Source organism: Camelus dromedarius, chromosome 8, assembly GCF_036321535.1.
Source record: "Camelus dromedarius isolate mCamDro1 chromosome 8, mCamDro1.pat, whole genome shotgun sequence".
In the NCBI taxonomy this organism is placed as follows: domain Eukaryota; kingdom Metazoa; phylum Chordata; class Mammalia; order Artiodactyla; family Camelidae; genus Camelus; species Camelus dromedarius.
Window position 1 is genome coordinate 17,941,578 of NC_087443.1, and position 22,751 is coordinate 17,964,328.

Genomic DNA, 22,751 nt, shown 5'->3' on the forward strand with positions numbered 1-22,751 from the left:
ATTTTACTCTTTTCATCACTGAGTAGTATTTCATTGTGTAAATATACCACAACTTCTTTATCCAGTCATCTGTCAATGGACCTTTAGGTTGCTTCCATGTCTTGGCTACTGTATAGAGTGCTGCTGTGTACACTGGGGTGCACGTGTCTTTTTGAATTAGGGTTCCTGCAGGACATATGCCCAGCCTTTCTTTGTTTTTGATCCTTGCTGTTTACTGTAAAAGTAACACAGTCTTGTCATAAGAAATGTGAGCATCATGGAAAAACAGCTTCTGAAAATGTGAAAGTTAGCATCACAGTCAGGGCCCCAGCAGAAAGCACTCAAGTTCGGGTCATTTCACAAGAGTTTAATAACAGGACTCCTTACAAAGGTGCAGGTGGGACAAAGAGTCACCTTCCCTGGAGAGGGGAGCTGGGGGGGAGCAGTCACCAGATACAAAGTCAGGGAGCACCCCTGGACAGAGTTCCAACCTTCCATCAGCAGAACTGGGGCGACTTGGTCTCAGGGTTCCAGGGAATACACAGCCCGTCGTCCTCACCTCCTGCTGGTGATGCCGACAGTAGTGTTGGTCGGGTTGGTTCCCAGGGCAGAGATCAGGCCCAGGAGAGTGGGACTGGGTCTGGAGGGTGACAGAAGATATTGCACACAGTGCCCCAGAATCCCATCCCATAAAGTCACCTCTGGCATTGGTAATGTCTCTAAACATCATATTAGGAACTGAGTCCTCCAGACACTCACTGCACCTGGGTAGTTCCTCCCAACTGAAGCCCCTGCAGCCTGCTGCCCTCATGCTCTGCAGGGCACAAAGTGAGTAGAATGAGGTCTGCCGTATACAATCAGAGAATCCCATTAATCAAATGACAGCAATGGAAACATTAATGAGGAGTGAGAGGAGGAGGCAGCATGGAGGCTGGGTCCACAGCGACTGGCTGAGAAGTGGAGGAGGAGGATGCCCAGGGCTGGAAGAGGCAAATGGGTGGGACTCCTGCCCCAACAAGCCTCCAGAACTGGCCCCACTCCTGCCTCTGGACAACTCTCCCACCCCACGTGCCCCACACCCTTCGCCCACACACTGAAAGCTCTCTGTGCAGCCAGGTGAGGTGTAGGCAAGAGTGGGTGTAAGGAGGGCTGTGGGAGGCTGTTAGAGGGTTTGAGTTTGATTTAGGTTTTTTTTTCCTCTTCTCCACTTTATTTTTGTCGAGGTACAGTTGATTTACAATGTTGTGTCAATTTCTGGTGTACAGCAGAGTGATTCAGTTGTGTATATATATATTCCTTTTCATATTCTTTTTCATTATAGGCTATTACAAGATATTGAATATAGTTCCCTGTGCTACACAGTAGGACCTTGTTGTTTATCTATTTTATATATAGTAGTGTGTATCTGCAAATCTCATACTGTCAGTTTATCCCTTCCCACTCCCCCTCCCCTCTGGTAACCAAAAGTTTGGTTTCTATGTCTGTGAGTTTGTCTCTGTTTTGTAAATAAGTTCATTTGTGTCCTTTTTGTAGACTCCACATATAAGTGATTTAGTTTTGGAACAATCCCTGTGGCTTTACCTGTTCCCCAAGTCAAAGTGTCCCAGGTCCAGAGCATAGGCTCTCTCTCATCCTGTGGTCCCAGACCCCCAGTGCCACATCCCTGGGACCCATCAGAAATGCACCTGTTAGGTGTCACCCAGACCTGCTGAGTCAGAGGCTCTGGGGGTCCAGCCAAGAAATGTGTGTCCTAACAAGCCCTGAGGTGATCATCTCTCAAATCTGAGAACCACTGGCTTCGAGCAGTGATTTTCCACTGTGAGATTACAGAGCAAAAATAGTGCTGCCGCCTGGACCCCACCCCTAGACTCTGAGTTCACTGGTCGCAGCCCAGGAATCATGGTCCTGACTTGCAGCTCAGGCTGAGCCCTTGTCTGGACCTTTCCCCAAGAGGTATCTGTTCCCTCTAGACTGGCACTTCCTGTCTCTTTGCTTCCCTGCACTTCTTTTACTAAATCCTTTTCTTGGATTTACCTTCTCTTTTTTTCATTTATTCACTGAAAAGGGATTAGGGTGATAATCTCCTTTCTAAACACTTACTGAGAAAAAAAGTGCCTGTACAAACAAACAAACAAAAGGAGATATATGCACCCCAATGTTCACAGCAACGCTACTTCACAACAGCTAAGCTGTGGAAACAACCTAAATGTCCATGGACAGAGGAATGGAAAGGAGCTGTGGTATATTTATACAATGGAATACTACTCAGCCATAAAAAGGGTAATGTCATTTGCTGCAACACGGATAGACCTGGAGATTATCATATTAAGTGAAGTAAGTCAGGCAGAGAAAGACAAATATCATATGATATCACTTATATGTGGAATCTAAAAAAGTGGTACAAATGAACTTATTTATAAAACAGAAATAGACTCACAGACATAGAAAACAAACTTACAGTTACCAAAAGGGAAAGTAGGGTGAGCAGGGAGAGACAAATTAAGAGTTTTGTATTAACAGATACACACTACTATATATAAAATAGATACACAAGGTCCTAATGTATAGCACAGGGAACTATATTCAATATCTTGTAATAACCTATAATGGAAAAGAATCTTAAAAATATGTATATATACATATGTATAATTCAGTTGCTTTGCTGTACACCTGAAACATTGTAAATCAACTATACTTCAATAAGAAATAAATTTTAAAAGTTCCTAAACCAGATAGAACCTTGTGAGCAAATCCTTTGCACAAGTATGTTAAAAATAGTGTATTCCATTTTTTCAAATGCTTCAGTCTACAGTCTTGGGGAGTTACGGTGTTCCATATTAAACTTGCTAAACTAAATTATTTTTTAAATAAAATAAATATTTTATGTTAATATATGAATATATATTGCAAATGTAAGCACATGAAAGTGTTTAGAGAAATACTAGCTTGAATAAATTGAAATATTATAAATATTATCCAAATGATGTTAATTTGACCAGGGGGAAATCCTAAGGGCTTGTAAGCAACAGCCACAAAAAGTGTACTGCTGTGAAAATAGTTAACAGGTGACAGTTGTGGGGTCTTCCTTGTTGGGACAGTAGGTCAGACTTTGGCCAAAGAGAAGGTAAACAGACTTGGACTTGACTGCGTGATGGGAGAAGACAAGACTTCAGAATGCCCCGACTGCCCTCAGAAGGCATCCTAGCAGGGACAGCTGGGGTGGGGGATGGAGTAGAGTGGCAACCAGTGGAGAGGACAGACCACAGACACCCACACATAAACAAGGGGATAAAGATGATGCAAAGTTGCGTGGGTTGTGACGGAAACTGGGTAGAGGTTATCAGGGAGGCATCTTGGTTGAGGGGAGGGTCTGGCAGAAGGATACATAAAGCCATGGAGCAGAAGGTCTGGGAAGAAAACTTGGGCAAAGGAAAGATGCATTTGAGGATCCTGGAGGAGGTTGGAGTGAGATGGTGACTGAGGATGGGAGGGGGAGTGGGACTGGAGAAGGGAGCTGTGGGAACTTCTTGGAGGGTTTCAAATAAAGGAGTGGTAAATCCATGCAGAACATTTTTATTCTACCATGAGCCCACCCTTTTTCTGAGCACATAGGTATGGAACCTTAAAGCAAGGTGAGGTTGATCTTTCTGCCCCAAAATCTAAGACATTGCTACCTTGGAGATGCTTTTCAATCTTCTGTGAGGAAAGACATTGAATCCCAAATCCTAAATGGTTCAAGACCATTATAAAGGCTAGCCTCACATTGTTTAGAATTAAATGCTTAATATTATTTTATAAGTTACGTGTTCCTTCTGTCCATTTCAACTTTTGTTTATATATGTGCGTGTGTGTGTGTGTGTGTGTGTGTGTGTGTGTGTGTGTATGTTTTATGTTTTTTGTATTTTTATTTTAGGGAGAGGTAATTAGGTTTTTTTGTTTGTTTGTTTATTTTAATGGAGGTACTGGGGATTGAACCCAGGACCTTGTGCATGCTAAGCATGTGCTCTACCACTGAGTTGTACCCTCCCCCTTCCCTTTCAACCTTATTTTTTGGTTTTTGCCTTCAGAGTCTTCTTAAATCTCTGCATATTTTTTCTCAACAGGGATGACCTCTGCTGGTTATATCCAGGGAATTAGGTAGCCTCTTTGTTTCCATTTCTGGATGCTGGGAAGTGCAAAGTTCCATGAACCTGCCTTGCTTTGCCATAAGCATTTGGGATATACCCAAAGAGGCTGGAAAATACACAGAAATCCAGCTGGAGCTGGTCCCAAAGGCTGGCAGCAACCCTCTGACTCATTCACTTTGGGTTTGGTTGCATCCGTGAGGTAGGATTTGCCACAAGTGTCTTTGGTTCCTGCCACAATTCCAAGCCCAAACCTACTGAAGATGCCTCCTTCTGTCTTGTTTTGTTTCACTTGGATCCTGAGTGGTATGAACGTGTGAACAAAAACAATGGGGACGGTGCATTCCATGGCTGGAAACCTCACAAATTTGTTCCACTTTGATCTGATGCCTCTAAAAGAGCCTAGGATGTGCGTTGGGAGAAGAGGAGGCCGAAGTCATTTCCCAGCTGTGGTGACACTTCTATATGCCCTTCTGAACAACCTTTGCGTGGGGACCCGGTTGACGGGTGGGTGGCTCAGGTTCAGAGGACCAGGTGGGAGGCTCTGTCTGTCTGTCTTATTTTACTTGGAAACAGAAGGGACGCATCTTTGTTACACTGGCATGAGGTAGTGCTGGGTCCCCCTGGCAGGACAGCTGGTGAAATGAAATTGCTGAAGCTGGAACAGTTGGGAGTGAAGGTTGAAAGTTAGGCATTTGAACTCCTGAGATACATGTACATTCACACCATGGAGATCTGTGGTTTGTGAACCTTCTGCCAGATTAAGAAATGGTCAAATCCAGTCTGGCGCATAATCAGCACGTGGGGAACATTAACTGCCATCATTTTTGTCATTATTATTCCTGTGATTCTTTATCAGCCTTTGCCCTGTCTTCCTCTGTGCCAACTGCTCAGGGCAGGGTCTAACTCTCCCTTTCTCTAACACAAGAATGCCTTTCTTTCAAAAAAGAGTACACTAATGAACTCACCAAAACAGAAACAGACTTGCAGACACAGTAAAACAATCTTATGGTTACTGGTGGGAAAGGGGGTGGGAAGGGCTAAATTTGGGAGTTTGAGATTTGCAAATATTAGCCACTATATATAAAAATAGATTAAAAAAAACAAATTTCTTCTGTATAGCACAGGGAACTATATTTAATATCTTATAATAACTTTTAATGAAAAATAATATGAAAACAAATATATGTGTATATATATGCATGACTGGGACATTATGCTGTATACCAGAAATTGACACATTGTAACTGACTATACTTCAAGTAAAAAAATAATAATAAGAAGAAGAATGCCTTTTTTTCACCCAGACTCCTGAGCCCATGGATGTGCATGACTGTGGGCATGCCAGTCAGCAGGGTCACATCCAGGAGACACTTCTGTGTACCTTGCATGTGCCAGACCCATTCACCATCATGTCATCCCTGTGTCCCAGGGCAGCCCTCAGCTCAGCCGATGGTGAAGGAGTGTCCAGTGCCCAGGCTCAAAGTGACTCCCTCCTGCTGCCATGGACTCTCCCCACCCGCAACACCTCCTGTTCATCCTTCCACAGCTGGTGGTGACTCCTGAGACACCCAGGAAGGAGGACTCATTGGTGATAAAGATGGCTCAGTACAAAATGTGGTGACTCAAGTTTCTGCTACTGTTACACACATGCCTGGGAAAGTGCTTAACTTGATTTTTCTGTGTGAAATAGGACTATATCCCTTGCAGGGAGCAAGGAGCATCCATTAGTGTGTGTTGGGTGCTGGTCACAAGGAAGGATGCAATGACTCCTAGGCTGGTACCCTTACCTGCACTTGGGCTCCAGCCCTGCCCTCTCTCAGGGTACTCCAGGGCTGCCTGTCCTCCCCACTCTGTGAGCTATAGCTGAGTAACCACGGACAAGGAAGGACACCAGGGCTCAGGGAGGTACAGAGGCTTCCCTGGGTTTCCAGTATGGTCTGTGACAGGGTGGGCATTGACTGGAGGTGCAGGGATTCCTCAAAAACTCTGTGGATTCTGATCTCTCCTCTTCCTGGGCTGGCCTCCCTGTCCTGTACCTGGTCTCTGGGGAGAATGAGGAGACTGAGGCCCAGCCAGGGATTCAGGTGCCCCAGAAAGCAGCTCTGGGTTTGGGTGAACAGAGGAGATGAGGACCAGAGGAGGAAGTGGGACAAGGACTAGGCTTGTTCAGGCTTTCCTGAGGGAGGGAAGGGGATGGAGAAGATACAGGGCTGGAGAAGCTGAATCCTTGGCCATTCGAGCCATGAGCTTAGCACAGTCCACAGACTCATTCATTCTTTGATAAGGGGGCCGTATAATTTACCATTCACACTGGGGCATTCTGAGAGAGAAAGGGCATTACTAGGCATTTTGTTGGCAGACACTGCGACTGTCTTGGCACAGCAGAATGCATGATCTCTCCAACCTTAAGGACTTTGAAAGAGCCTCTCAGTAGCATCACTGACCCTTGACTGTCCAGGGGACTACTCCCTCCGCTTCCCCTCTTCGGGAATTTTGGGGTTCAAGTCTTCCCCTTTCTGGGACCCTAGTCTCCAGGCTCTTGCTCTCTGTGGCTTTCCAGATGCAGACCAGACTTGGGGAGGTCATCAGGGGGCCCCATGAGCCCCACCCCTTTGGAACTGGGCTCCCTGGAAAGACTCAATGACAGAGGTCCTCCTGTCACCTGAGAACATGGGCCTGGGTACCTGCCGGCAAAGTACCTTGTGGGTTAGATCTGATTTTGTTATTTTAGAAACGCCCATGGCTCTTTAGGAAAGAAAAACAAAGTAACTATCTGATGTCTACTGTAATTGTAATTGTATCCTGATTTTAGATACAGAAGAATTAAAAAAAAAAACCCTCTTATTAAATCAAGGAAATCTAGTGTTATCCTCTTTTTCCCTTCTATCCAGGGAGGGTCAGACACTTTCATCACTGGGTTTTATGCACACAAGACCAGTAAACTTTTAATCACAATCTACAATAAAAATTGCATTTGACATTATGAAACACACACACACACACACACCCCTGAGCAAACGTTCTTCCTTTCTGTAAATGTGACCTATGCCAGTGTTTTTCAATTTCTTTTCTTTCTTTCCTATTTGAGGCTATTTCATTTTTAAAAATTGTTGCTTCTGACAGGCTATACTGATTTCACAGCCAGAGTTTGCCCAGTGATTTTTTTAAAAATGGACTCTCATTGAAGGTCCAGAAATGCTCTTGGGCCAAACAGGGCAGACCTGGACGTGAAGGCTGACAGCCCCTGCCCACCAGCTCCTCCTGGGATACAGCTGTGCCAAATGCAAGAACGGGTTGTCTGGGGCATGGGAGCCAAGCAGCCTAGGAGAGATCTGTCCTCCCTGCCTCCGAGCCTGAGATGTGGATGCTCCATGGCCACCCTGGACCTTGGTGCCTGTGTTCATCACATGGGAAGGGGCTGGGCTCACAGGGGATTGTTGAGAGGACAAGAAGACTGCACCCAGAAATTACTGCCAGGGCCCTGGCGGGCACAGGCTGCCCCGAAATGTCAGCAGGATGGAGAGTGCCTGACCAAGGTGGTTGCTTGTCCCCACTGGGAACTTTGTCCTGCTCACCTAAGGAAACACATGGTGAATGCATTAGCCTCCGGTTCCCCTGGGCCTCCTGGGCAGGGTGGCCCCTGCTCAACCTGGCTGGGCAGGTGATCTTTCAGGGGAAGAACCAGAAAGAGCTGGTCCCTCATAGGCCTGGCTTCCAGGCCCCAGGGCCCCCAGGCGCCCGGGCGCCCGGGCCCCCGGTATGGTGCTGGGGGTTCCCACAGTGGCTGGAAGGACAGCCGCCTCCCCAGAGCTCAGGAATGCCCAGAATGGTGGTTTCCTCACGGCCTACAAGCCCACGTGACCTAGGCTGAGGTTCCCAAGTTCAGGAAAGTGCCTGGGAAGAGGCCGGGGCAAGGTGAGCCTGTGGCTGCCTCTGGGGCCTCTCAGACTGACCAAGACCAGTCACACCTTCTCCTGAGCAACTTCCACAGCTGCAGTGTTAAGCCTGGCTGCTGCTCGGGAAAGCTGGGCACAGTCCTCGCTGCCACCAACCCTTCCTGAGCTCTCGGCCTCTTGCATCTTCCCCTTAGAGGGTCCGCCATCCCTGCTGGGTCTGACTGTCTGACTGCATTTAGGCCAAGCTAGCAGTGTCCAGGTGCACTGAGGCCTCCCCCTGGGCAGGGCGGGGCAAAGGCATGGAGACCCCGAGAAGAGCATCCTGATGGGTATGGAGGTTGGAATCCCTCCACTCTGCTACTTCCCAGTCGTGTCCACGTGTGGAAGGACACAGCCTTGGTGTCCTTTGCTGATCCCTGCTGATTGTTCTTTCCTGCTTTGGTAGCTCTGGACTCATGCTCCTCTAGGGCCTTGGCTGTGCCCTCTGGTCTGGCCAGCCATCCACTGCCCCAAATCAGGCGTGTGATGAAGAATCAGCAACAGAGATCTCATCCCCGGGGATCTGCACTGGTGGTGGCCATTCTCCCCCTGGGCCCCCGGCTGCAGAGTCCAGGCTTACTGGACCTCAGCCAGGCACTGGTCACCCAGGTGGTCTGCAGATCCCCCAGGGGGGAGGAGCACCCAGAAGGAGGGGCCTCTGGGGAAAGAGATGATTCTTTAATCTTGACTCACTAGAGTTTTTCTATAGTGGGGACTCCCGGAGGGAAGGGACAGGCACAGGGGATTCCAGAGAAGGGGCAACGTGTGCGACCACTGATATGTGGACATAGGAGTGAGATGAATTTGAGTCCAAATAATGACTCACCAGTGTGACCTCAAGTGCACAAACGAATGCACAGCCTCGTGAAGTGGGTAGTGCCATCTTTATTTTAGAGATGAGCAAAGAAAGGATCCCCTGTGTTAGCATCCTGTTGATTTATCAGGCAGCCACTCAAAAATGATTTCTTTAGTAACATCTATGTACCAGCTGCAAAGGATAATTCATGAGCAAAGCAGACCAAGCCCCTCCCTTCCTGCATGGTATTAACCCTGTCCTGTGGGGAAGCGGTCAGCGAGCAAGTCAACGGGGCAGGTGGTGCTGTGGGTGGGGAGAGGCAGGAGAAGATGGCCAGGGCTCATGCGGGGGAGAGGCTGCTGTACAGGAACCGGGGTCTGCAAAGGCTTTTCCGACAAGGTGTTGGTGATCAGAGATGGAAGGAAGGGAGGGGTAAACCATGTGGTTTCTAGGCAGAGACCACCAAGTGCCAAAGTCCTCTGCCAGGGGGACTGGACTTGTTCAAGGGAGAAGAAGCCAGTGTGGCTGGAGTAGAGGGGGGTGAGGTCAGAGAGGAGACAGGGGCCAGCAGATGTAAACTGGAGGGTCTCCGAAGGGGTGACGTGGGCGGGCATTGTGATGGGCCACTCTTGCTGCTGTCGAGAGGACACTGCAGAGCATGACGGTGCCCACCTAGGGTGCTGGTGTAGTGAGTCAAGTAGATGGGACTTGGATCAGGGTGGTGGCATGGGAGATGAGTGGGTTCTGGATATATTTTAAAGGTGACTAATCGAGGTTATTAATAGTTGAGCTGAGGGTTGTAAGCTAATGCAATACATCAAAGATATCTAAAAGATTTTGGCCTGAGCGACAGGAAGGAATAGAAAATGTCACTTGTGAAAACGGGGATGAGCCAGCTGGGGGAAGCGGGAATCAGGAGTTTCATTCTGCATAAGGTAAGTTTCAGAGGCGGAGCTGGGTTTATAAGGAGGGAGTCCAGGAGAGTGATGGCTGGATTCCTTAGCTTTAACAAGGTTTTAAGGCCAAGAGAGGGAATGCGTCCACCTGGTGCTAGGGAAGAGAATCTGAGGACTGAGTCCTGGGGTGTTCTTGTCTGGATGACACCTGGAGGATGAGGAAGAAACAGTAAAGAGACACCAGAAGGCACGAAACCAACGACACAGACGGGAGTGGTCCCCTGTGAGCCAACCAGAAAATGTGTTTCCAGGAAGCTGATCTACAATGTCCAGTGATGCTGAGAGACTGAGGAAGATGAGAATTGCTGACTGAGAATTTGGCTTCCCGACGGGGCTCAGTGATGTCGCCACCAAGAGCAGCTCTAGTGGAGTGGGTGGTGGAGTGGAGTGGGTGGTGGGGTCAACATTCTAACTGGAGTGGGTTCAGGAAGGATGAGGAGGAGAGGTGGAGGGGAGGTGGACATAGGAAATACAGGCCAGTCTTCTGAGGACATCTGTGTGATAAGAAACAGAGAAATACTGTAGAAGCTGTAGGGGGATGTATGGGTAGAAATACATAGTATAGACACTGTTTTTATTTTTGCTTTGCTTTGTCTTCAGTGGGAGCTATTATAGGATGTTGGCGTGCTGATGTAGACAGTGAAAGATTTATGGTGCAGGAAACGGGGGCTGTCAGGAGAGATGGTCCTTTTGTAGGGGAGAATCACTGGGCTCCACTTCTAGGTGACAGCAGTGATGGTGGGTACAGGGATGAGAGGGGAAGATCAAGGAAACTCTCTTCTTATCGCTTCCTTTTAGTCTGACATAGAAGCCAGATCATCAGCGGAGAGTACAGGGAAGGGGGATGAAGATTTAGAGAGAGGAGAAAATGTGGGATAAGCACCGAGGAGAAGGAGGAGCAAAGGGGACAGGGAAATGTGTTAGCATCCGAGCAGCACTAAGGGCCTGCTTTTGGTGAGTGTCATGAATTTAGAGACCAGACAGCAGGGACAAATTTTCTTCTCTGAGCTGCAGTCAGCTACAGAGGGACACACAGGGGCAGTGTGGACCGAGTCAGATTTAACTGGCGATGGGTCATCCAGAAATTCACAGCTACTCGCCTTCACTCTAAGACCGAGCTCCTCCCACCCAGCCTCCCAATCCACCAGCACCTCTTGGAGTGGTGGGGATTACCACTCTCCCCTCCTCCAACTAGGGCTTCACTCTGCTTTGTTTCCAGTTGGTTTCTTGGGCCAAGAGGAAGCTGCAACTCATTTGCTCAAAAGTGAGCGTTAGCTCCTGAAACACTTAGCAGAGCAACCCCTTGGCATTTGAGATTAGCTCCTGCCCCAGGTAGGAGCACCGGGGCTTGGTTGTGTCTTGCCCAGGAGGCTGCCACTAGGGTCCTTTGCTGCTTCACAACCTGAGGACATCAGCTCACATACCAAATGTCCATCAGACACCCACTATGACAAGCGTTCCTCTAGGCCCTGAGAACTCAGCCCCCCACCCCCCAAAAGACACCAGAGTCTGTAGCCTAGCGGCGGATGCCCTAAGGATGGACTGCACTTGAGAGTCCACTGTCCCAGTTAGTTCTTCTCATTGGGTCCACAGGTGGCGGGTGGACCTCAGCCACCCCCCTCCCCACACACACTTCCGGGGCTGGGCTGGAGCTCTCCACAGGCTGATGGTTCAACCATCCCATCACAGCTTATGTTGGGCAAGTTGCATTGGTGCTGGGGTTGCCTTCTGGGAGGGCCCTAAACAGAAGCTGTGTGATTTTCATGGGGGGGAGGGGCTTAGGGGGTGCCTCTCGGTCACTTATCAATCTTGATGGGATAGAAGCATAGGCCTTTCCTGGGAGTTCAAGTTGAAACCAGGGAGAAGGCTGAGAAAAGACCCCAGGGGAGGGTGGGGAGGGGAAGGGAGGCCTCTAATGTAATGCCTTATGCCAGCGCCAGCCCACAGCCTCATTGCTCACCTGCCTCGCCTACTTTGCCTGATTAATTGCTCCAGGTGATTGTTATCTGGACATAATTAGCAGAAATCCTCGCTGTCTGGGGGGATTTGTTTGGAACACACAGAACCCAAGGGCAAGGAGTGGCTGGACCTCCCTGGCCATACCTCACCTCCATCTCAGGCTACCTGGTCTCTCACCCCAATTCTTTCTCTGAATCTGTTTCATCCTGTGCTAGCTCCCTCTGCTTCTCTGTGTCCAGCTACCCACACTCCCAAGAGCAAGGCTCTCAGCTGTGGGCACAGACAGACCCAGAGAATCAGATCAAGTCTGAATCACAATTCTGCACTCCTTGGGCAGAAAATTGGGTCAGCCATCCTGGGCCAGGTATCTAAACCATCCCATCAGCTGGGCCAAGGGCACCCCCTCATATGCTTCCCAGCTGTCGGGACCCCATCCTTACCCAGGGTGGGGGCCCAGCTCTTCTCAGCTGCATTTGTGCCATTTGTGCCCTACACGAGGGTGCAGCCGGGGATTGAGGGGCTGGAATCCAGCTCTCCCTGCCCTTGTGCCAGGCTCCCCATGGGAGCTGCGCCCCTAGCAGAATAAACTCCCATTTCTAAGTCACAGCAGGACAACACATGGGTTCATGAAGGCAGTCCTGATGGGTCAGTAGACCCCCACCGCCAAAAACCTACTTCTCTCAGGTCTTGGCTTCAGCAACAGGGTTTTTAGGGAGCCCCTGATGGTACTCTAAGCTCCCCTGACACCTGGATGCACCCTGACCTTCACTTACCAAACTTTATGAAAATGCTCACTTCATTGCAAGTCAGTCCCCCAGAGCACAGGATCCATGAAATCAGGGAGCAAAGATGGCTTGCTCTCCACAGTATCCACACTGCCTAGTATGGGGCTTTTTTTTTTTTTTTTTTTAATGCAGCATCACTCTGAGGAGTCAACATCATTCCGGGGAATGAACAGAGAGGTTGTTCATTCCTGGTGCTGGGACAGTGGTGGAGCACGCTGGAACCAGCACTGCACGGGCACTCGGGGAACCAACAAGACCCCACCCAATGGGCGTCTCCCCATTGGTCAGCTACCAGGGAGCAGCTCAACTCTGAAGAGCACTGTGAGCTCCAGCTGGTATCTGAGCTTTGCTGAGGGTCTAAGGAGAGGCCGGTGGGATCTTCTTCCAGCTCTGCAGACCCCAGGGAACAGCAGGGAGAGAGAGGGAGCAAAATGGCTTCCACGCACACTGTCCCAGTCTGAGTCTCACCACCCTCGGTGACACTCAGCTCAGGGTTGGGTGGGGAGACTGAGACTCAGGGCAAGCGTCTCAGATCAGAGAGAAGACCAGGATTCAAGACCTGGTCTGTCTGTTCATCCTCATCCCACGCCTCTCCCAGGACACCACGATGCCTCTGCTGTGGCCTCTCAAATACTTCCTCTTTCCTCCAGGCCATTGGCAACTTAGCAATCACGCCGCAGCCACCCTATAAATAACGGGGCAGTTCTAAGCACAGGGGATGCCATTGTTACGGCTGGGCCAATGGACAAGAGCGTCTGGAGGACAGAACAATCTGGACTCGGAAATCTGGGGCTTCGGTGCTGGCCTCTCCTTTCCAGCATGGCAGACAGTGGATGAGCGAGAACATGGTGGCAAGTGTGAAAGGCTGACCTCTGGGAGCCTGTCTGTCGGGCACACCCCCTGTTCCCAGGTGCATCAGCACCTGGCTTCCAGCAGTGCCCCCTGCCCCGTACAGGAAAGAAACTATGAAAGGATGCTGGGTCCTTGGCAGTGTCTTCAGGGACGGGGCCTCGGTTGCCTTCTACCAAGCCTGAGGAGTACAGAGTGGAGGTCTCTTTCCCCACAGCCGACAGGCAAATACCCAAGCCCTTACACAAAACTATCCCTTCTGGAGTAGAGGTCTTGCTCACCTTTAAGAAGGGATTCCGGCAAAACCAGGGACATTTGGAGAGAAGGGAGTGCCTTTCCCCTCTGTTAAGGATGCAGACTAGGAGTGTATTCACATATGTCCCCAGGATTCCTGCCTGTGGTTAGTGTGATTACAGTGGCCTGCTTTCCACTGCCTACTGCAGCTAGGACTATATGACCCCTCTGGGCTGGGCTGGAGGAAGAAAACCCAAGGCTGGAGAGTCCCCACTGGTAACACTGATTTCAAACCGTTGGCTACTACATTTGCATACATGTCTTTATTAGGAAAATTATAAGTGCATATACATCTTTCCATTGATATGATTTCAAAGTAGAAATTGTTGTTTCTCAAAAGGAGTTGTTACTTGTTAAAAAAAAAAAAAAAAGCACACTGCATACAGGAAGCTGCCTTCTCCTGGACCATTTTCACATTATGTGGGAGATGCAATTTAAACAATACACGATACAGTATTTATCACATTTAACACTGACCCCATCACTGCTCAGAGACTGAGAGTCCAGCGAGGTTACAGAGTAACAGGTTTCCTGTGGGATTTTTCAACCTGGCCATGTCAGTGGTCTCCTTAGGGGGCCGGGAGGTTTCTAGGGAGCATTTCCCAGGGATGGGGCTCCCTTCGGGGAAGATTGTAGAGGGATCAGGACCCCACAATTCACATCCAGCGACACAAGGGTGCACCACCTGGGGAAGGGGATGAACTCCCAGTGAGAGATCCCACAGTGATAACACCAGGCGGTAGTCAGGAAAGGAAGGTCAAATCGGATCCAATGAAAAGAAGTTCTCTGGGCTTCACACGTGGGGACTGCAACCTTTTGCTACTCAGGCCCTCTGCTCCAAGCTGACCCTCCGTTCTCTGGAGGACAGGCAGTCAGGCAGAGGGCCCCTTCTGAGCATCCTCGCTGGGGTCTCAGCACCTGGCTGGAGCAGGACAAAGAACAGTGCAAACAACACAAAGCACAGATTCGGATTCCAACACACAGCATGTCTGTGAGCTCAGTCCCCCAGTCTTCCCTGCCCGGGTCCTGATGCAAAGGCTGGCAGTGGAGGACCACCCTGGAGGTTATGGGGAGCCCAAGGGAAGGTCAGGGAGAGGCAGTACTGACCCAGGAGGAAAAGCTGGGTCACCACTAATCAAAGTGATGCATTGACCTTATATTTTGAAAGCAAATGGAGATTCAAAGAGCCTTTTCCTTTGCAAATGGTCTATTTAAATGCATATTTGCTTTAGCTGGGCAGTCTCCACCTTGGAGCAGATCCCAAAAGGAGAGGAATTGTCACACAAATCATTTCCCCTGCCATTCTCCTCTTACCTATTTCCCCCCATAGGGGAGAAACAGAAATTATTCTCTATCTAACTGTAGTCAAGATTTAGGGCTGCATTAATTTTCTTGGAGTAAGAAATCTAATGGTTCTGGTTCCTGGGTCCCTGGGAAAGATGTTTCCAAATTTTCCATGAGTTTTTAAAATATGTTGGATTACTTGGAAAATGATTCTCCCACTGAAAATTCAATCATTTCATGTATAATTCAGGAGCCCTGCAGGGCTGACAGGTTAATTTCAAAAGAAGGTTTTGAAATCAGTTCTATATCCCTAATAACTCAAAGACCCCTCCAAACCTCTATTTTTTTTTTTTTAACAAAGCTGGTTTGAGAATGTAAATTTCTGTTTCGTTGATGGATTCTCTGTCTACCATGAAGATCTAATTTAAAGGGATGTTTATAGAAATGCCTACACCCTGTTACTGATAAACCAGATGATTTAATCTAAGAACACCTACAATTCAAGATTGTTTTACTAGAATATTATACTTTCTGCATGTTATTTACAGCATCCTGTCCATGGATACATTTCCTTGTTTTGCCCTTCTTTTTTTTTCTATTTAGTTTTAAAAAAAAAATGTACTGGAATATAACCAGAGGAAAAGTAGGAGTGAGACCAAATGAAAAACAAAACAAGCAAAACCCCCTCAAGAGCCTACTTTTTCAGAAAGTGAATTTTTGAAAAATCATTTAATGCAACTCTACAAACTGCTCACAGTAAAGGGAAACCAGCTTTTCTTTTCTAAGAGGAATGCCCTGCTGGACGTCTTGGAAGGACAAGATGATAGAGCAGTGAAGGTCGAGGGGCCACTGTGCAAGGTAAGATGTGGTGGGATGGTCAAATGGTGAAAAAGATGAGGTGAGATTTTAACTGGGAAGGAGTCTTCATGTCCAGATTGATTGTCTTGTGGATTGGGCTTTCAAAACCAAAAATCAGTTGAAAATTCTTTTCTTGTTATTCCCTGAAAAAAAAAACTTTCTGCGGTTCTGAGATACCAATAATTATAGAAGCCCTGAGGGTCTGTATCCTTGGAGGTCAATACTGCAGCAAACTGAATTCCCTTGGACTCTGGTGACCCGCCGTGGGTTTGTGATCATGAGGAAACCAAGGTTCCACCCCACAAGGATCAGAAACTTGGTCAAAGGCCCCGAGGGGCACCTCCTCACTCTCAGCCTTGGCATAGGATGTACTGACAGCGCATGCACCGAGGACACTGGCTTTGAACAAAAACACAGGATTGGACAACGGACAGTATTCCAAACAAGACACAGATGTGCACAGTGTTTTCAGGACCGGGGAACACGAGACATTTTGATTTGCTCCTTGGTGCCCAGTTTAAAGTAAAGCTTTGGTCTTGAGAGAGTCCTTTTCCGGGGTCACGGAGACAGTCTTGGATACACATGATGATGGATGACAGAGACAATGATGGGAAGGATGTGATGGGATGCAGAGGAGAGCTGGGGATGCGGGCTGCACCTCACCCTGCCCTGTGACACTGCTGCCTGCCTTAGCTCAGGGCAACCCTGCGATGCTCAGTAAAGGGGACGACCCTCGCTCTCACCCCAAGGAAGGGCCCCCTGGAACCTATTTGTCCACCACCCCTTGCACAGGGCAGCCTTCTCTAGGGTCCACCCATGCTCACTGGTGCTGACACCTCCTGGTGGCTCTCCACCCTGGACATGGTGATGCGGGCAAGGCTCCCTCTGTCTGGGGTTCTGGGGTTCTATCCTGCACCACTCAGAGAGACATACAACTCAGGAACCTCTGGCCAGACGAGAGGCTCCGTGGGAAAGATATTATAACAAAGCGAGTAAAATAGTGGCCTTAGTCTAAGTTCCTATCTGTCGCCAATGACACTGGATAATCAAACTATATGAGGAATAAACACCATATTATTTTTGCTACATAATCAAATGGTGAAAGAAAGGCAAACTGCACAAGACAAGGCCCCTGGCAGTGCAGCTGACCCTGCCTGGGTGCAGGGGGCGGCTGCAGCCCCTTTCCTAACACTGGTTTCAGACCTGGGCTCCTACTGAAAGGTTTCCTCAGGCGTCTGACCCAACCTGCGCCTCTCACATCTTGAACCTCCTGTTAACAAGAACAGAGGGAGACACCATTAAGGCGGGTTCCTTCAGGGGCCGGGCCGCACACCTGAGACAGGGAGCCCCGCTCCAGCCGCGGACCCACTCCTGATGTCCAAACCACTGCGGTGAGTCTCCCTTCTGAGGCCCTGAGCCAGGGGGTGGAGTGAGAGAGGCAGCCTGGCAGAAGCGAGGGATGGATGGAAGGCGGGAAGCGGAGAGGGCAGGTGGGTGCAGCAAGCACATGGTGGACGGAGTAGGGCACGGAGATGGCAGGGCACAGCGGTCACACGACAGGACGGGGTGCGATGCCTTAGCCCAGCATAGGTATCGGGCCCGGACTCACACGGAGCCCAGCCCCAGGACCGCTCAGCTGGCGTGCCGGGGTGGCCCCAGAGCTGGGTGGGCAGGCAGCGCTGGGACCGCGCACCGCTCACCTGGCGGCGGACACATGGGCGCGGCCTAGTTAGTTTCAACCCACAACGTAATGGAACGGAGGTCCGGCTCTTCCGCTCTTCCATGGCGACCCTGTCTTCTGTGGGGCTGGGGCTGTGCCTGCACCTGCCTGTCAGACACAGCGAGGCCCCAGGGCTGATGGAGTCATATAAGGACAGACAGGGGCTTGCCTATGTCTCTGAATGTGGGGCCAGCTCTTTGAGTCCCCGCAGCCCGGGCTCCCCCAGGACAGGGCAGGTGGGAGACACTATCTCCCCAGCACCACAGAAAGCCCTCAGGGAAGCAGTAGCTAGACCCGCTGTTGCTACAGGGCAATCAGCTCTCCCAGAACAGACCCATCACCCTCTTTGGCACAGAGATGCGCTGTTCCTGCAGTGGGAAGAAGAGGGGAACAAGGACACAGGCCTGACCCGCCGCAGCTGCTTCTGTATGAGCAGCGCTACCCAAGCCGAGGTCCCGCAGCCCAGAACCGCTGGCTTCGGCCGTAGCCCCGGGCAGCCCAGCAACCACCCAGAGGCCTTCAGAGGCACAGAGGGCAGGCTCAGGTAGGTGGGCAGCCCGCACCCCCAGGAGTAGGCCTGCCATCCTCAGGGCTGGTGAGAGGACACAGGCTGGGGGAGCCAGCCAGATGAAAGGGACGGCTGTGGGAAGGAAAACGCCTTTGGCCACAGCGCCCTGGGGGGACCCTTCTCCTCTGGGGAAAAGCAATGGCTGTAATTCCCTCTGTTATAATCCCAAAGGGGCGCATTAAAGCCAGAGGGGGACATGGCACTCCGTGACCCAGGGGACAGGCGAGGACCTTGGGTTTCTTTCTGAAATCCACCTGTTTCATCCTCCAGCCCTTTCATCTTTCTGCATCCAGGCACTGAAATTATGACCAGGGGCTGGGGTGCAGGGTAAGGCTGTGCCCACGTGTGCAGGGGTGGGGAGGCAAGAAACGTAGCTATTCAAGGTGTCCCTTTTCAATGCACTGCACTACTGAAGTCAGGACCCTGCTCTCCTATGTGATCCCCTTCCTTCCAGTCCAAATTAGAGAGACTTGGCAAGAAATCTCAGACACAGATCTGTGTGTGTATGTATGTTGTGTATGCACTGAGGGCAGACTGAGCTGTGCCCAGGAACCTAATCACACAGGGTAAGGCAGACTCTCCCAGCAGATGAGGGGAGGGGATAGGCTAGGAGTCCCCAGAGCTGCAGGCCCTTCACACAGCTCCTCCGTATCAGGGACCTCGGGGACCCATTTAAAGAATCTACAAAGTGAATTGTCCTGCCAAAAGGCTCCCTGAGAAGCATTTCCACAGCTGCTCGCTGGGAATGCAGAGATGCCATCCACTCTCCCCATGTGGTCTGCAGAAATTCTCCCCCAGGCTTGGAGGTAAAGGTGCCCACACAGCCCCATGCCTGGGGAGGGAGAGGCTGGAGAAGTCCCACCCCACGAGGCAGGATGGCGGAGGGACAGGCAACAGGCACTTGAGGAAAGGAGTCAGTTATCACCCACAAAGGGCATGGCCACAGTCGGCCCTGCCCCACAAAGGCAGTGATGGGCAAGTGAGGGGGTCTAAGGTATGTGCCCCTTGCTGGTCGAGGCTCCCATTGCCGGGCTAGCAGACTGCCGTGCACAGGCCAGGTGGCTACACCCTGGCCCCAGACAGGAATGCAGACTTTAAGTGTGTGGAGCTGTGTGAGCTCTGAGCCATCAGATCACGGGCCTTCAAAGAGAGGGTAGAGGGCAGGGTGGGATGCTGGAGACCCTGGGCCACTCTAGAGAGAGCCCCGGGCCACCCCGGAGTCCCAGGCTGCTCCAGATAGAGTCCTAAGTGCAAGTCTCTGCATCACAGACCCCTGACCCCGGTCTCGACACAACTACTTTCTTCATAACTTAGCAGACCAGGAAGGGCCCTAACAAGCACATAAATACAGGAGCCAGTGTGGCCTCAGGGTCGGCAAAGCACTGCTCCCCCACAGAAGTCTGAGCGCCCGCCTGGGAGGCACAGGGGTCTGCCCTGGGGGAGGGTTAGAGCAAGTTTACAAAGCGCCGGGAGAGACAAGAGCACAGTGCACTGCAGTCCATCTCGAGGTGGCAGATAACTAGTTTTTCCTTTTCTGAGCAGCCTTTCTCCTCTTCTGTCGCTTCTTTTTTCCTATCTTTTCTTTTTTCCCCACTTTTTCTTCTCTGCGCCCCCTTAGATAAAATTAGTAGAACCATTAATAAGGTTGAAATAAACAAGTGTCTATCTCAGTCCGCACAATATTTAAAACAGGCCTGGGTACTGGTTTCACTCCATCTTTAGTCTCAGGCCTTGGAGGACCACTGTCTGTCAGTACTTCCTTAAAATAAATTAGACATTTTCCTCCCCACTCAAAAAAATGTTAGATGGGTTTCCAGGATGCTGACATTGAACTGGGTATAGCAACTGCCAGTTTGCTAACTTGACTCTGATTCCTGCTACTGCTCGAGGTTTCTAACCGGGACAAGGAATTCACATATAAAAGGCATACCCAGGGCCAGGCTGGACCCATCTTGTCTCATCCCAACCTGCTCTCCTAGGATTTCTTTCCATCTCAATGCAGAGCTGAACTCTCTACTGTATCTCATAAAATCTCTGCATTTCAAACCGAATAAGGCTCTGGAGGTTGGAGGCCCGAGGTTCAGGTGGCCATCCAGGGGAAGGGAAGGAAGCTAGCCCCATTCCAACTTCTTCTTTCTGGATGCCCATGGACACCCCCGGGGAATGACTGGGATTGTTCTGGAGAGCAAGGGAGAGAGCTGGTTAGCAAGAATTTTATTAGAGCAATTTTATTAGAGCAATTGGCTCTTGACTGTCACATTAAAATGTTTCAAGCCGAATGGTATTTAATGATTTATGGGGTAAGGCCACCTGTTCCTGAGAAAGCTTGATATTAACCATGGGCTGGAATGATGGGAGTTTTACATGGGAAAATGTGAAGGCTGGGTATTATGAGGGTTGAGTCTCTGGATATTACATGGGGATGTTAGGAGAACTGGAGAGGGGGAAGGGAAAGAGGAATTAGTGAGTCAAATATTATTCTTTAGAAAACTACATCTCGGCTTCCACTGGGTTAAATGTGAACTTGGCAGGAGAGATGCAAAGCACCCCACCAGCCTGCTAACTTATCTTCATAAATCCCAGAAATGGGTACAAACTCCATGTCTTAACAACTACTGGATTTCATCTCAGGTGAATAAATTCCCACATACAGTAGGAGGAGTATACCATGAAACAATTAGCGTTTTATTGCTAGTGCATATAATGTCACATTTGATACATTTTTGGTACAAGTGAAAAAATACACTGTGGCTAACATTATGAAGCTGCAATCACACGGATATATCATATATATTTCTTTACAAACTGCCAGTAGTTTCAGATAATAGAGAAATGTAACCTACTGACGTTTGTATGACTCCACCTCAAATATATGAACTGTTCGACTATAAATATATTCTGAAATACATTTGCTTACTAAAGAAATGTTTAAAAAATTGTGCACGAAAATATATATAAAAAAATGCCTCGCAAAAAGTGACAAATACCACCAGGCCCATCTGTGGATCACATGGGAATTTAATCTTGCCAACATTTCTGACTGGAACCTGAAACCATGCTGTGGCTTCAGGAGGAGGGGTGAGTGGCCAGAGACTTGTTTATTCATCTACTTCTCTCCACTTCTGATTTCAGAAACCTCAGAATTGGTACAGCCTCCATGGCATACACAGGCTTCAGAGGCAATCACAGAAACCAAATTCCTCGGAGCAAGCTCTCCGATTGAAAGTTGCATTGGATTCCGCAAAGACTGTCTTTCATGGGAAGGCGGAGACATGATCTCATACCCCCAGGAGAGGGCCAGCCCATTCTGGAGGAGGCCAGAGAAGGATCTCACAGAGGGCCTGCTGAGGAGGAGGGGCGGGCAAAGGGAGGAGGGGGCTGCCGGGTGGGAACCCCAGCCATCACCCTCCTCCGACTAGGCGCGTACAGAAATGAGAGGCAGAAGCAGGATGACAGCATGCTCTGGGAGGCTGGGAGAGGCCGGGAGTGACCCGGAGAGGGTCTCTGAGCACAGTCCCCAGTGATGGCGGTTCTCCACCCACCCAATCACTGAGCCTGAAAGAGGAGGGGAAGGTGGTGGCCGCTGCCTAGCACTCGTCAGTACCTGGGTTGTCATCCCCGGAGGGGGCGCCCCCTGCAGGAGCCGCCCACAGTCTTCCTCTGAGCCTCAGCCTCTGGAGGAAGGATGCTTTTCTAAGCCCCCTCCTGGGCCATCACCAGACTGTGCTCAGACTCCCCAGGGGAGAAAAGGAGGATCTCCAAAGCAAACCAAATACAGATCTTGAAGTAATCATCTATTTAAAGAAGGATAATGAGAATGACGATGATGGTGATGATCATGAGGGAACGGATGGGTGAAAAATGCTTATGGGGATGATACAATTTCTTAGAAAAACCCCAGTTATAAAAGGAGCCAATGTGAAGGGTACGGGACACGGATGAATACACGCTGCAATATTGTACCATATGCTATAAATGCAGTTGTCTATAGGCTGGGCAAACCTCACGTCCGTCCCCAGGTCAATGCACTGCCCTCCCAGGCACACCTGGTCCTCACCATTCAGACCTTCCTCCCCCACCTTCATATCTCACACATGGGTTTAACTTTCCTCAAGTGGCTCTAGTGGAAAGTCCTTTTTGGTTGTTGTGCTTACTTGTTTAAAGCTTTCTCCAGGTATTCCTGAATCCACTTCAGTTTCGGATCAATGCACACTTGTCTATTGGTGCTCTTCAGTCTTGCCCTGCCGAAACAGAAGAGGCGACAGTGTGCAGCTGAACGGAAGGGGTCACGGCTGTGACCCGGGCATGGGCTCATCGTCTGACACCAGGGTCAGGACCCTCCAGGAACTGGGTGCCCCACTTGGCAGGCTCAGGTTCGGGAGGAACCTCAGGGGTGCTGGGGAGACCCTGTGAGCAGTGCTGTAAATTTCACCCTAGAGATACTGGAAGTGAAAGAAAGTCTTTAAGGAGTCCGGGGAGAATTTACACAGGGTACATCTGAGTTGGGTTTCGAAGGATAAGTAGGAGCTGGGCAAGTAAAGTAAAAAGAAGGGGTAGGCAAGAGCAAATATCCCGAAGGGGTAACAGGGCCGAGAGGATGTGTAGGAATTTGGGAGACAGGACACTCAAGCTTGTGGCCAG

The 22,751-nt window shown here is 49.8% G+C and overlaps 1 protein-coding gene across 3 annotated transcripts in view; it reads right to left on the reverse strand.

The window, feature by feature from the left end:
- Positions 1-331: 331 nt before the first annotated feature.
- Positions 332-22,751, reverse strand: part of CXCL12 (C-X-C motif chemokine ligand 12) — a 28,751-nt gene continuing 6,331 nt past the window's right edge. Inside the window, exons 3-4 of one of the 3 annotated variants that reach the window (XM_031460933.2) lie at positions 22,265-22,351; positions 332-619 (exon numbers count right to left, since the gene is read on the reverse strand). In XM_031460933.2, the coding sequence (XP_031316793.1) occupies positions 535-619; positions 22,265-22,351 (172 nt within the window). In that variant the 3' untranslated portion in view covers positions 332-534. The other 2 variants (XM_031460934.2, XM_031460930.2) reach the window with 2 other exon arrangements.